Source organism: Mustela nivalis, assembly GCF_964662115.1.
Source record: "Mustela nivalis genome assembly, chromosome: 17".
Taxonomy (NCBI): domain Eukaryota; kingdom Metazoa; phylum Chordata; class Mammalia; order Carnivora; family Mustelidae; genus Mustela; species Mustela nivalis.
The window spans coordinates 26,461,896-26,477,882 of record NC_139036.1 but is presented as its reverse complement, the minus strand read 5'-3'; the positions used below and the strand labels follow the sequence as shown (position 1 = coordinate 26,477,882).

Genomic DNA, 15,987 nt, shown 5'->3' with positions numbered 1-15,987 from the left:
GAAAAAGAGTAAAGCATATTAAACACACACAGCTCATTTAGTGTTAATACTTTCTTTCTCATGACAAAATATTTCCTAAGCGCTGCCTGAAAATTCAGACGATAATTAAAATCTCTCTTTTTTGGCCCAAATCACAAAAATGGTAGATGCTCTGGTCAGCCATATGTTTTTTCACTTATTATTTTTTAGGGAATCCTAATTTATTATGAAATGAGTGAATCCAAATTATCTGGAAAGTAGAGACTATTGAAAAATGCTGGCAGCTCTTTTCCTGTGACTGGAGCCCAGAATGGTGATTAGTTCAGCTGAAACACTTGAGTAAAAGCAAGTGTCTGTTTCAGAGGGAAAAAAGACTCTAAAACACCAACCTTAAGGCCAAAAAAAAAAGAACTGATACAATACCAAGTGGACAGAAGAAACCTGCTAGAAACCGAAAAAGGTCACATCGTGTTACTATGAAATCTTACCTCCAGAGCTGCCATCCTCACTACCTGGTTGCTGTGGTAGAAGAAGTTTGGGAGGACGTCAAAAATAGACGTTTCAGACAAGATGAGTTTCTGGAAGGCACAGAGACAAGCTTAAACCACTACATCCAAAAGAGAACAATATTTAATTAGTACAATACTTAATTAGCATTTTGAAGCACTCAGAGTAACCCAAGAATTCTGTCTACGAGTGTCATGTATGAAATTTACCTTCTTTGTGCTCCAGCTTCCTTAGCCACAGAATAGGGAAAATAATGATACCTAACCTCAAGGGTCTATTGTGAGCATCAGAAGAATTAATATATGTAAAATTCTTAAAAGTAATACACTAACAACACATTTATTAATGACCATAATTAATATCCTTCCTGACATATATTCGTACTCAGCCTCTCAAATACTGTCTCAATCCTCCACTATGGTAAACCACAGATTAGGACCCCAGTTGAAACCCTCTATTTCAGCTCTGAACCAAATAAACAAGAACATCCTTTCTCCCTCTCTAGGTTCCCCAGAAGGAAATCTGACAGAAAGCCTGAAGACTCCCTTGGCTGGACAGAACAGTATTACTTATTTACAGGTAGAAAAATAGAATGTCATTCCTGAGAAAATGATGTTGTCAAAAGTGATAGTCAAGATCCTTCCAATTAGTAGTAAAATTATCCAATACTATTCTATAAAAGTGGCTCTGTATATAGCTTAATAGTAAGCATTATAATAAAATAAAATTTAAATGACTTAAGTAATTTTGTCCCTAGAACACTAACAACTACCTATTTACACAACGAATTCAAATACCAGACATCAACCAGTGCAACCACTTAATTCTAGCCCAGAATACTTTCTGGATAAAAAGCACAAGAGGTAAAGACTTCAACAGGACACGTCTATCAAGGCTGGACTATTGGATTTTTAAGCTCAACCAAAATTCCAAAGCATTTTTATGAAAAAAAAAATTGTAATTATACATCATTTTAAAAAGTCAAGGCATGAAACCTCACTACCCAGAAAATCAAAATAGATCGATTAATTAAATCATGCTTAGGAATAAAGAGGACAAGAGTGCACAATGGTAGAAAAGGACTACATGTATACCTGTAAGTTCTCAATGCAAAACTGATGTCCGTACATGTCAATTGCTGAAAGGAAGATGGACTCTACTTGGTTATGGCGAAGCTCATATGATGGCAAATGGGAGGCAATAAGAACCTAGAGTGAGAGCAAAATAAGAGGGATAAGTTCCTGAGGGAGTGATTATTCTAGCCTCCTATTAGGCAGCTCTGATACAAAAGCAATAAATATAAATCTGTAAGTGCAGGCATCAAAGATAAAACAGAGACCAAGTAAAACAACTTCTAGGTCCTGTAACATAAAGCCAATGCCACCAAATACTGCATCTCGGTTGACTCTCACCATGATTTGCGTTGTGGGCAATTTCCCATGGGGGGGGGACAGAGGGAGAGAGAGAGAAAACAGCTTCAATCAAGTTCCCTCAGTGCATGTGATTTACCATTGCAAAGCTGCTAGTCCTGGGGACTGCATGACTAGCTGTTAATTGGGAATCGGGTCTGGCAGGGAGCAGCTGTGGGGAAGGTGGAAGCAACAGAGCTGGGCTTCTGCAAATCTGAAATAGGAGGAGGACTAGCGAAAGCTGCTCTGACAGCCCCAGGTATTTGGTTAGTATCAAGGAGAAGGTGTCGGGATGTAACACCAATGCATGTGGGGGCAGTGTCACAAACACACAGAGACACGGTGGGACCTGAATAGTCTCAGCAGGTCACTGAGAGGTTCAATAACTTTGAGTAGCTCAGTGACATGGATACAATTGTGGAGAAAGCAGAAGGTCACTGAACAGCTTCAAATGCCGCTTCCTTTTCAATGCCCATGCACTGAAACACAAAGGGAGCGCCACTTCTTGGCTTCCCTGCTGAAACCTTTTGGAATGGAAATGCAAACTACAGGGTGAAACTAACCGGACTTCTCTAGGGTTGTTCTGATTGCTAGCACCTCGGATTCATTGCATTATCTTTCTGCTTCCCATACTCAATTTTTCCCTACACACTTAAAAAGTTTTCACCTGCTTCTAAGCTCTCTTTGGGGAGCTTAGCTTCCTTTCCTCCACATGACTCTGGTTTACTACTTCATGGCTCCTAGCAAAGGCAGGAAACAGTAACAGAATTTTATAAGGGGGAAAAAGACTTCTATTTCAAAGAGACTCAATGTTGTTTTCCTTTCTCTTTAAAAAACATATCACATGAAAACATTTGTTCTGAGGGCAATGAGAAGACATATGTAGAAAATTGTTTGATCTTTGTCAGGTGACAGAGTAAAAGCTCACTATTTCTACGACCACCCAATCTATGAAAACCATTTCTCCTTCCAGATAGCCAACACGTGTCCTTACCTGGCGTGCTCGAAGTGCCACTTTGGCGTTGGTGGTCTTACTGAGTTGAGTGAGCTCTGTAAGGATATTTAGCAGCTCATCGGTGAGAGTAGGGTCCCGACCGCACAACTGGTCCTAATTGTTAGTGTGAAAAAAACATATACAAAACCACATTAAAAAGAATTATGGCTAGAACTCTGAAATAGGAAAAGAAGACAAAAACAAAGTGAACATAGCTAGATTAATGAGAAAATGCAAATTTGTTGGGATGCCTGGGTGGCTCAGTCAGTTGAGCCACTGCCTTAGGCTTGGGTCATGATCCCAGAGTCCTGGGATAGGGTTCCACATCGGGCTCCTTGCTCATCAGGGAGCTTGCTTCTCTCTCCGCCTCTGCCTGCCTCTCTGCCTGCTTGTGTGCTCGCTCTCTCTCTCTCTCTCGGACAAATAAATAAAATCTTAAAAAGAAAGAAAGAAAGAAAATGTGAACTTGTTATTTTTATCCCAAACAATGTAGTCAAGAAGATTCCAGAGGAAGCCACTGCTAAGGAGAAACCTAAATCTCTCAGTCATTCGTATTCAAAATCCTAGTGAATTTCTTCACAAATCCGCACTGTACTTTTAATGTGAAGAAAAAATCATCGGAGACCATTTAAAGGGGTCAGGGAATTCGGAGTAAAACATAACAGATGAGGCCTCAGAGTTTTAAGAGGTTTTAAATAATATGGGGACTAAAGGCTTTCCTGTTTCCTCTCCCACTTTTGGAAAGAAGGCAGAATAAGGCAACAGGAACCACTCCTGGTGGTTTTCGTTCCACACACCAAATGTTCAGCATCCCAGGAGGGTGCAAAACAGAAGCACAAGAACAAATCATTCATTTAAAAACACACACTAAATAAAAACACCATCTCATATGCTGACAATTCTATACCCAAAATCATTTATCCTTTTGCTATGCCAGGAATCATTCCAGGATAACTAAACATGGTGAATCCTTGGATTAGAGGGAAAAACCAAGTTCCTACTATACAGTCCACGGGTTTATTCAATTAGGTCCTTCCTCTCCTAAAAGTTTAAAAAAAAAAAAAATTTTTTTTTGGGGGGGTTAAGATTTTATTTATTTGACAGACAGAGAGAGGCAGTGAGAGAGGGAACACAAGCAGGGGAGTGGGAGAAGGAGAAGCAGTCTTCCCACTGAGCAGTGAGCAGCCCTATGCGGTGTCAATCCCAGAACGCCGAGATCATGACCAGAGCCGAAGGCAGACGCTTAACAACTGAGCCACCCAGGCACCCCCTAAAAGTTAAAATTTCTTAAGAAAATATCTCTATCATATTTTGAGGAAAATGTTTTTTCTTCAGTGGAATATTAATTTATTCCCTAAATTCATCCGTTATCCACATAATTTTCACTTAAGCTGAGAAAAGTGCAGATGCAGTTTTTAGAAATGTCTGTCCTTTTCTGAACTTTACAGAGCTATTTATAGAAGTTCCTCACACCACATATAAAATATACATATTTACACCTAGTTCCTCTACTTGGAGTTTGAAATTAACTGCCTTTATATTGTAGTGAATTTTTATTCTCCCTCTACTACCAACAGGATATGAAAGATGACTAGATCCCTGAAAGGCTTGCTGTTGCTGCCTTTTGATCTTCTTCCTACCCTGATTATCAGCGTCTTCTCTGAAGAATCTCTATGTCATACTTACCTTCCTCATCTAGGGCATACTCTTGATAGTTCCCTACTTGCCTTCCACATCACAGGGTAAACAGTTCTAGAGTACTCAGCATGACTATGCTGGGAAAAAGGCTTCCCAAACATTTTCTTTCTTTTTTTAAAAGACTTTATGTATTTATTTATTTGAGAGAGAGTGTATGTGCAAAGAATCTCAAGCAGACTCCATACTGAGTGCAGAGCCCAGTGGGGGCTCGATCTCACAGCCCTGAGGTCCTGACCTGAGCCAAAACCAAGGGTGGAACACTCACCCAACCAGGCAATCCAGATTCCCTTTCTCAAACATTCTGAAACATGAAATACTTTCTGGTTCTCCAATCCACCAACCAGAAGTTGCTCCAAGAGTCCAGAGTTGTAAAACACATGATGGGATTTATAGTTAAGGAAGTGCAAGTATTGTTTTCACCTGCTAATCACAGGTAACTCACTGATCGGAGTGGGAAGTTCCACCTGTTTAGTGCAGGGAATTCACTGACCTGAGAGGGGAGGAGAGAAGAAGCTAATAGGTGACTATAAATCCAGGGTTCAATTGAGCATGGAGTCAGAAACCAGAGGGCCTCTCCACCTACTGCAGGGCATACAAAGGAGGGAGAAAAATGCAGCTAAGTTGCATCTTTTGTTGAGAACAAAGGAGCAAAAAAGAATTTCAAAGGAATACATAAAATGACCAGGGACAGGGGCGCCTGGGTGGCTCAGTGGATTAAGCCACTGCCTTCGGCTCGGGTCATGATCTCAGGGTCCTGGGATCGAGTCCCGCATCGGGCTCTCTGCTCAGCAGGGAGCTTGCTTCCCTCTCTCTCTCTCTGCCTGCCTCTCTGTCTACTTGTGATTTCTCTCTGTCAAATAAATAAAAATCTTTAAAAAAAAAAAAAAATGACCAGGGACAGACCACAGGAAGACAGAAGAACAGACAGGAAACAGCAGATAGGGAAACCAAGGCAAGTTTTTCCTATGAAATCCCTCTTTTCCTAATATTCCTAATAGAGAAAAATATTCCTTTCTGAGGTTCTTACTGCATTCATCAGAAAGCCCCACTGAAAGATCTAAAAGCCTAACAGGTGTCCTCAGTAATGAAACTCAGCTGCTCTGCAAACAGCCAGACTCAAGTCTCAACATCTAACAACAAAATAAAACACGACAAAATAAGAACATTAGCTACCTACTTTTATCAGACACAACAGCTTTGATATGCAATGTTTTCCCTTGAAAGAAAACCTAGGTTTACCTTTTGAGATGAAACTAAAATATATACCCAAAAATGAAGCTATCCTCTTGTCTAACTATAGATCCTGTTCTAACTTAACACAGAAAACCACCTTTTTTAAAAAACCAAATTTTTTTTTTTTTTTTGGTCTCCTCTTTCCTCTATGAGAGAAAAGGAAGTAGAAGGGGGTAGTAAAAAAGAAACAGTATCCAAAAGAAAAGTGAACTATGGAGATTTTTAAAAAATAACTGGGAAGTAATTATTCATTCACAATCACCAGCTCACAGTCCTCCTGGGCTCCTTGTAATAAAGTACAGAAACCAAACCTTCTTGTCCCAGAGGGACAAGAAGCAGCAAATACAGTATCAATAAACCATTGCCTCCATTAGTTTATCCTGACTTGGATTTTTCCATTCAAATACTATTTTCTCCATTGTCATCATGAGTACTTAGTAAAAGACTGACATTAGAAAATCACATATAAGATAACCTTCTCAACTTTCTCTTGTCCTTGACCTGGACAATGTTCAGGTCCTAAAAGAAACCGCCAGGGACTAAAGGCCATTTTAATAGTTTATGGCCCTCTAGCCTAGAGACAGCCTTCCAAATGGGAAGCCCAAAATCATCACCTAATTCTGGTAAACACTTTGTAACAATGACATTAAATAGTGACTATGTCAGCAGATGTGTTTCCTCAATATAAAGAGGTTCTTTTAATGAGCCTACCTGCTGGTTCTGGAATTACAGGTTACTTGCATAAATTTGTAGGCCAAAGTTAACAGAATTATTCAGTAATGGTTAAGACTGGTATCACACACTTACTTCTTATATTTACTCTTAACCTGGATGATGGCTAACAACAGGGAATATTTCAGATTTACAGAAATTTAACGAGCATGCTTAAGTGTCAAAACCATCCAAGTTATGCAGCTGACTGCCAGGACAGCCCAACATAATCCAACTTGATCTTAGCATCCTAAGGCAATTAAAAACCGATTGTGACTGATGTGTAATGCTCTCACGACACTATTGCTCAGGTGGGTGAGGCACTAACCCCCAAATCAGCAATGGACTAGTAATTTCTTCCAGTCACAGGTGGACTTTTTGACATTCCAAGGATGTCATGGGACAGGTTTAACAAGACATTGTTAATATCACCCTTGTTCAGTAAACTTGGGTTCACAGAGAATGACGACTTCCTTATTTACACACTGGATAAAACTATTTGCAGTCATGTTAAGAGGAAGAAGGCAAGGCTCCTCATCTAAACCAAATCAGAGGCTCACAGGCCCCAGCATTACTCATGAGGAGCATGGTTTGTATCATGTTCATGTGAACCATTCCAGAAATAACAAATAAGTAGTGAGGGGAGGACTACTCAGCATCAAGGTGGCTGACTACTGGATACTTCGCCATCTCGACCGCTGCTACAAGGATGTTGATACTTTTTATTGGTGCCAAACTGCTTAATTTGGCTACACAACCTCTTAAATAAGGGCACTTAGGTGGCTCAGTTGGTTAAGCAACCAACTCTTAATTTTAGCTCAGGTCTCCATCTCAGGGTTGTGAGATAGAGCCCCGTGTCTCATTAAGACTCTTTCTCTCCTCCCCCTGCCCCTCCCCACTTGAGCTCTCTCTTAAAAAGAAAAAAAAAAAAAAAAAAATCATAATAACCTCTTAAGTAAAGCTTTCATAAAAATAAATTTGGTCTTCCAGCCTTCAGTTTTAATCAAGGCACCACGTTCCTCCAAATGGACAAAAAAATGATGAGACTAGCATTTTACTTGGTATTCTACTTTCCAGATAGGGGGAAGATTAGAACAAATTTGCTCCAGAGTCCTTGAAGCAAGTTAGTACTAGGCACTATGTTAATACATGCCTGGAGGCGATGAGGGCTTCTTTGGAGCAGCCCACATTTTCTAACACTGATTCACAGAAACCTGATTGTCTTGATCCCTCCCTCTAGGTTCAAAAGCCCAGAAATCATCATTTAGCTCAGCAAAGCACACCATGAACAATTCTACTTCTAGAAAGCAAAGATTGAAATGCCGGGCACATAACCATCAATCAGGAAGCCAAGGTAAGCAGAGAAAGGGGAAGTGGTAGAGAACACAAGCTAGGGAATTCAAATGCTACCATGTGCAGGTGATATCTGTAAAAGACAGACCTAGAGAAAGAGTGAGCCAAGCCAGTAAAATAGCTCTTACCAGCCACCAACATTAATGCAGACATGGGGCGAGGTGATGGCTGTGAGACCTGACCATTACCAGGGAAGGAATGAGGAGACCCACATCTGGTATTCAGTAGTATCAGGTCAGAAGGGAGTACCTTTTGAGCTCTCGTTCCTGCTGCATAGGACATGGCTAGCTGACCCTCAGCTCGAGCATATCAATTAACTTCTTGTTTTCCAAATCTCTAGGATAAGATGAAAGCAGCTGATATTTCAAAAGAAATTCAATGATATGAAAGCCTACAGATCCTACTTTGTTTACTGAGTTTGGGTTTGTTGTTTTTGTTTTAAGAAAAATATGAAATGCCGAAATAAAGAGAAGGACAAATCCATCTTTCTGGTTCACATCTTCAACCTTTTCCTCCTCCTCTTCCTCCTCCCTCTCCCTGACTCCTCCGCATCCACCCTATTCATCCAAACCCAAATACTAACAACAGCTCTTTTCTCCAAAGAGCTCAGCCTGTTGGAAAGAAAGTTGGGGCACTATCCATGCAGGTAAGAAGTAATCAGGATGACAAGGTGGGGAAAAAAGAACAGCAGCAAGTCAGAGTCCCATTGGCTTCTGCCTGTCCTGACTGGCAAAAGCAAAAAGCAAAGCCTCAAACCAGTTCTCTGACAGGGCCCAACGCCTCTGCAGCACCCCCCGTGTAATTACACACTTGAGTGACTGGACTCTGAAGAAAATTGAAGGCCTGAGCTCCGAACAGCTGCCATTTTCTCTCTCCATCACACCAGCGTGATTACTTGAGAAATGAACAGCCCCGGCTCAAAGCTACTCCAGAATTCTCAGAGGAAATATGGCTCCGTGTTCCAATAATGAGATTCTTAAGGCAAGCGTTACTTACAATCACTCCGCAAAAGGAGCGAGCCGAGCCCCTATATCTTACAAATTAGAATTTAAGAAACCCAGCGACAGTCTTGGACGATCATTACTCTTCTGCTGCTCCAAGGATTCTGGGCTTTGGTCTATTTTTAGTGCAGAAAACTGTTAAGTCCTTAAAAAGGTAATCATAATAAAATGAAAACTCACCATCATTAGCTCCCTAAAAAGGCAAATATGCCCCATTTTAGGTCCAAACTGAGAGATTCTTCCACTCCCTCATTACCCTTTTTGGCCAGAAAGTCTTGTTTTATCCAAATGAAAATTAGCAATCCTTGTATTGAAATAAAAAAAACAACAAAAACAGTAACAACAACCAACTAACTGGTCAGAGATTTCTTCCTCCATTTGACTGAGAAAAAAAAAATCAGCAAATTGCCATAGATAAAAGCACTTCTTTGTCAAAACCTGTCACTTAGGGGAGTTGAAGTATTATATAGTGCTGATACATATTTTTTCCTTTCAAATGTGTCTTCTGATTTCCCCACCATCTAGCCATTCTAGGGTAGCAAAGGTAATGAACTCTCCCTATAATTACATGTTTTTAGAAGTGGCTATTCTAAAAAAATGTTATATCCTTGAGAGTTAACCAGGCTAGGCATATATGAAGTTGTGGCACTGCTCTTAACCAGAAATGTGAGCTAATTAGTTTCCCTTTATTCTGAACTATGAAATAAAAAACCACAGTGACGATTTATAGTTTTGTTTTTTTTTCCCTCCAAGAAGAATGATGGAATCAAGGTACCAAGAATGCCAATTCCACAAAGGAACAAGCGAGGAAATTCTAGGAGTGAAAGGTACTTTGGTCCCCCAAAAAGACCAACAGACAGTAGCCAGGCAGTTAATTGTTCATGGAGTAGGGACTCTAAGAATAGTCCTATTGTTCTCTGATTCCTAGAACTAACTCAACTGGAAAACTCTAGGAGTGAAGGACTTACAAACCATCTTTTAAAATCCTTAAGTTCAAAGTCCACAGAACTTTTACCCATTGGTCAAATGTATATTAATTCTAATCACATTTACTAGTCTCACCTCTATTTGCCACTTTCTACTAATTCTCGTATTATGTGGTTATGGGGACAAAAGCATATATCCATTACCAGTACAAGAATCTGAGCTTAGGGTTCCATGTAAGTAAAAGAGAAAGGGACCCAAAGAAGTTGCAGAGTAAATTTAAATTTCTTTGGTGGGAGGGGCAGTACTGAAATTTTAACACTACATTTTGTTCTTAAGTTTTGTTCTTAAGTTTTGGGACTTAAGAGCCCTTGCAGATACCCATGGAACAAACAAGAGTTATCATGACAAAGTATACTGGCTAGGGGCGCCTGGGTGGCTCAGTGGGTTAAAGCCTCTGCCTTCAGCTCAGGTCGGGATCCCAGGATGCTGGGATCGGGCTCTCTGCTCAGCAGGAAGCCTGCTTCCTCCTCTCTCTCTCTCTGCCTGCTTTTCTGCCTACTTGTGATCTCCATCTGTCAAATAAATAAATAAAATCTTAAAAAAAAAAAAAGTATACTGGCTAGGTAAGAGTACATTTTAAAGCTACTGTCACAAGTGACAGCAGGAATGGGGAAGCACAAGGCATCTCTAAACAGAGTCAAGAGATCAGAGTTCCTATGTGTGACTGCATACACAATAGCCAGAACAATCCTTTCCTGACTAGAGCAGGTTCCTTCAGGTCAAGGACAGAGGGAGAGGGTAAGAAAATGGTTCACCGACAACCCAAGCACCACTCATCCCCCAATTACAAAAAGACAAGGAGCTTTTCCTCTGACCACAGAACCTCAGGAGGAGAAATGCTTTCTTCACATCAACCATCCTTACAGGTTTTGAAAAACGTTACTCACGATAAGCATTGTGACCAGAATATTCTTCTTGGTGACTTGGGCATGAGAGAAGATATAGTTCAGTACAGTGTTCATGTCACTCTTGTTCTCTTCTCGAAGGGCGAACACACATTTGTCGTAGTGACCTGCAAGCAGCAAAAAGAACTGGTCCTCATCCTTTGGGTGAATTTTCAGTTACCTGCTATTTTTTTATAGCCTTCACCTGATAAGCAGTGAGAGGAAACATCCTAAGAATTTTCTTGGATGAATTTGTACAGAATTGGCAGTGAGATTTAGTAAAAGAAACGCTGGACTAGGAGTCCAGCAATCTGGTCTAAGACCGGGGCTCATAACCTAGCTCTGTTACCAATTTCCTTTGTGCTCCTTGGCAAATCACTTTACCTCTCTGAGTCTCATTTTCATCCTGCCCCACCCACCCACCCACCCACCCCTGCCCCCCCGCCCTCAAAAGGAGTGGAGGAAAAGTGGGTCTTAGAGTCTGGGTGGCTGGTGATAATTCCAACCCCCATCCTTACTCTAAACTCTCTCATTTAGCTTCCTGAAATGATTTCCTTAGCAGAAAGGGTTCTGCTGCTTAAAAAGCTTGATGATCTTTAAAGTCAGGCCCCAGCTTAAGTTTCTGGTTTCATGTTTGACTCACTGAAAATGTTTCACCCTACCTATAAGGAACAGTTTTAGCTCAAAAATAAAGACCATACTAACCTGTCAATATCTACAAGAGGGGACAGTTGCTACCTCTGAAATCAACATTTTTCCCCGTAAATACATGAAACAGCTAAGCAATGCCTAGGCTTCCAAATCCAAACTAAGGCAGAGATCAAGGAGAACCCTGAATTAAGTCAAAAGGTCTGTAGGGAGGGTATGGTTATGCATATTTTCACTGGCCCTTCATAATGCCACCAGGGGCAGGTTAGTTCTAGCCAGAAAAGCTATGCTTTGCAACAGAAGCATAAGCTTCAGCTGTACTATAGTGATATCCACCATGGGATACAATATCAGTTCTTCAGAAAACAGCTTACCTCAGAATTAAATTTCCAAGTAAAGGAGAATTAGCGTTCAAAAAGTCTCAAGGTCAGAATTTTATGAAATCGTGACAACACTAAAGGATTAATTACCTCAGTTCAGATTCCATGTTAAGTTACAAACCAGAACAGTTCGACTGTAATACCATGGATTCCTAGAATACTGAGCACATTCAGTCAGGGTTAACTTGGCTGTGTTTTAAATATTAGAGACTGACATGAGGTGTTTTGTTTTGTTTTGTTTTGTTTTCTTCCCCAAAATGAAACTAAATGTATTTGAATAACAGTGGGCTACAATATTTAGGAGCTGAAAATTTCCTACAAGACCCATTGAGAACAAATAGAGGCCATTTAAGAAATGGTTGGCCTATCCATATTCATACTTTCTCCAACCAAGACAGCTGTGAAGAGACAACAGAAATATGTCTTGGTAAAGGGATTTACTAGGACCAGGAGAAATAAAAAAACTATTTACCCAGGGAAGAGACAGCAAAGACCCTAAGCAGAAAGAAAGCAATGATACCAACTTATCTTTTTAAAAAATTTTTATGGCGAAACATATATGCAGAAGAATAAACACCCTGGTAACTACAATCTATCTTATAATATTTTTAATGATCTTTGAAGGATCCTACGTGCGCCCATCAGAAATAACTAAGCTGAATTTCATGTTACTCATTCTTTGACTTTTCCTTTTTTTTTTCTTAAGATTTTATTTATTTATTTGACAGACAGAGATCACAAGTAGGCAGAGAGGCAGAGAGAGAGGGTAAAGCAGGCTCCCCGCTGAGCAGACAGCCCAATGCAGGGATCGATCCCAGGACCCTGAGATCATGACCTGAGCTGAAGGCAGCGGCTTAATCCACTGAGCCACCTAGGCGCCCTTCTTTGACTTTTCTTTACAATTATTCTATTTATCTCTCAATGTTACGTTCTTGAAATTTATCCTTTTGTTCCTATGTGTAACTTGGTTCATCTACTTTCACTGTACAGTAATCCATTGTAGGAATATACTAGAACTCAATGATCTATCCTACTTACCTAAGTTCTAATTGTTTCCTGTCTTTTTTGCTATTATGAACAATGCTACCACGAGTAGGCCTTATACGTACGAGTTTCTCTAGAGTCTTATTATCTAAGAGTAAATTGCTAGGTTGAAGAGTTTTTCGTGGTTTTTTTTAAAGATTTTATTTATTTATTTGACAGAGAGATAAAACCAGAGAGCACAAGCAGGGGGAATGGCAGAGGGAGAGGGAGAAACAGGTTCTGCACTGAGCAGGGAGCCTGATGTCGGGGGCTTGAACCCAGGACCCTAGGATCATGATCTGAACCAAAGGCAGATGCTTAACCATCTGAGCCATCCAGGCACCCGGTTGAAGAGTATTTTAAAAAGGTCAACTCTATTAGGTTTTGCTGAACTTTTCCAAAGTGGTTTGTACTTTGGAAATTTGCACTGTCGCTCATAGAAGATGTGGAAGATACTGACTTTTTAATTTTTGCCAGACTCATTTTTCCTCACATTTCACTAATTACTAATGAGCTTGAACGTCTTTTCATACATTTATGGATCATTTGTATTCCCCCTTTTGTGAATTATCTTTTGCCCATTTTTCTATGAGGTTGTCTTTTACTAACACCCTTTGTTAGGTGCAGGTTTTGTAAATACCTTCTCCCACCTTGTGGCTTATTTTTCAGTCTCTTTTTGGGATCTTTTCATGAATAGAAGCTCTTAAGTAGGGTCAAAATAATCAGCTTTTTCCTGCATAGTTTGCACCTTGTGTGCCTTCTACGACAAAGTCTTCATGAGGTCATGAGACTATTCTCCTAAAAATTTAGTAGTTTTGCCTTTATAGAACATGTTTAAGTCTTTAATTTTAATTCATCTGGAATTGATTTCTGTGTATATGATTTAAGGTAGGGATTCAATTTCTTTTTTGGTTTTGTAAATAAATAAGACATTGCAGTAGTATATCATTTCCTGAAAAGTCTATCCTTTGCTCATGATCTATAATGCCTGTTGTGTTATAATGTAAATTTTCATATACGTGTGGACCTATTTCTACGCTGTTAATTCCATCAGTCCATTAAGTTGTCCCTACACTAGTATCACAATCTCTTCATTAATATGAGTTTATATTAACTCTTGATATTTGACTGGACAAATCCCCCACCCTGTATTTCTTTAGAAGTGTCTTGGTTATCGTCAGACTTATCTTTCATGCACATTTTAGAATTAGCTCAACAAATTCCATGGATATTCCCTACTAGGATTTTTGCTGGAACATCGACAAATCTATAGATGAATTCGGGGAGAACCAATACTTTGTAAGTATATATTAATCTAAGACTGTGATATTTATTTAGATCTTTATTATTGTTTACTCATTATAATTTTCTTCCAAAGAGGCTTGCACATTTTTTGTTAGACTTATTCCTTAGTATTCCATATTTTGGGTTGCTATTTTAAATGGCCTACTTTTCTAAACTGCTCTTCCAAACAACAGTTGTACTATAGAGATATACAAAATTCAAACATATATTGGATTTTATATATTGACTTTTGCATTCGACATCCTTGTTAGACTTTAATTCTAATAATAAATATGTGGATATTTTGAGGTTTTTCAGGTAGACATCATATCTAATAGTGGCAGATATATTCCCTACTCCTTTCTAGTTCTCATAGCTTTAAGTGCTTTTTATCTTACTGCACCAGCTCATTTAATATGATGCTAAACAGCAGTGAAAGCCAGTGCCCTTGTCTTACTTCTACCTCAAAGGGTATGCTCTCAACAATACTTTTAATTTTAACAGTATGCATAAAGTTTCCTATGGATTTTTTCCTGGAGGAACTTCACATGTTTAAAGAAGTTCCATTTTATTCATCATTTGCTAAGAGTTTATTTATCATGAATGAATATTAAATTCTGTCAAATGTTCCCCCCAATATCTTTAGATGACCATGGTTCTTCCTCTTTGAATCTCCTAGATGATAAATTATAGTAGTTGGTTTTTCCAATATTAATCAAGCTTGCAGTAGTGGGATAAAGAAACTTTGGTTGTGATGTATTATTTTATACATTGATGGATTTAGTTTGCTAATTTTCACTTGAGTATTTTTGCTGTTTACAGGTGATACAAAGGAAAGCAAAACCTGTAAGAAAACATGAAGTAGTATTTCAAATTCTATGATGTTTCACTGCCACCTTGTGGCAAGAAGCAGTATCAGCAGCACGCCGCTTTTAAAATCCCAGTTTCACATTTAGAGACTTTATACATCATTTAATGAAGCTCTTCAGAGAAAGCCAGGGATAAATTCCACTGAAATGATACACTGAAAAGTAGTGGAAAATCTGAGCCCTTTTCAGATGACTGTGGCTCAATCCGTGGATTAGCTGCCAAGAGGCAAGCTCTTCAGATAGAGTTTTTCAATTTCAGCCTGGTCATGACTCAACCAACTCTCGCTAAACAAGGTCAAGATGACATCAACAGGGAATACTAATCTCTACTAGAAAAATTATTGCCGCTCTTTCCCAGAAGCACTACCAGAGTCACAATCTCATCAAACTGTTTTGTTATCCTTTCTTGGGCACTAGTGGGATATGGAGGTTTAGTTTTTAAGGAAAGGGTGACAGGAGGACGAGTTTTGTTCATGTCCGGGTGTTAGTGACAGGGAGAACTGGCTCAGCGGCTGCACAGTCCTACAGGGAAGCCTTTTCAGAAACACAGTACTCAGGAACAGGCTTACCGTTCTGGAACTGGGTCTCTACTCGCAGATACTGCCGCAGCAGATCCATCACCACAGCCTTCATGTGGCCTCGGATGCCACTTCGGTACCTAGGCAGCCAGAAAAATAGTCTCCACTGAAAAACCCTACAGACTGACATGATTAAATAACAGACTATTTAAATAATAAGCCCAGAGTCCAGGTTCACTTTCTAGATTTTCTACTGCACCGTTTTCCCTCTAAATTCTAGAACAGGGCAGGGGCCAGCCTAAAATCAACTAACTGGATCAACTTAAATTCTAAGCCTAAGATATCTGAGATATCTGTCTAGACAAGGTTTTTTGTTTTTGCTTTTTTTAATTAAGAAAGAGAGGAAAAAAGGAGGACAAAACAACCCCCCCAAACCACTTGCTAGCCCCACCTAACAGAACTTGATTCAGTTCCCACTGCTAAGTAGAAATGATCACTACATTCCTGAA

The 15,987-nt window shown here is 39.6% G+C and overlaps 1 protein-coding gene across 1 annotated transcript in view; it reads right to left on the bottom strand.

Moving 5' to 3' along the window:
- Positions 1–15,987, bottom strand: part of ACACA (acetyl-CoA carboxylase alpha) — a gene marked incomplete at its 3' end in the record, with an annotated part of 204,764 nt that overhangs the window by 99,240 nt on the left and 89,537 nt on the right. Inside the window, exons 24-28 of the mRNA XM_082708529.1 lie at positions 15,530–15,618; positions 10,760–10,884; positions 2,890–3,003; positions 1,581–1,694; positions 468–557 (exon numbers count right to left, since the gene is read on the bottom strand). Of these exons, the coding sequence (XP_082564655.1) occupies positions 468–557; positions 1,581–1,694; positions 2,890–3,003; positions 10,760–10,884; positions 15,530–15,618 (532 nt within the window). The remainder of the gene's footprint in view (positions 1–467; positions 558–1,580; positions 1,695–2,889; positions 3,004–10,759; positions 10,885–15,529; positions 15,619–15,987) is intronic.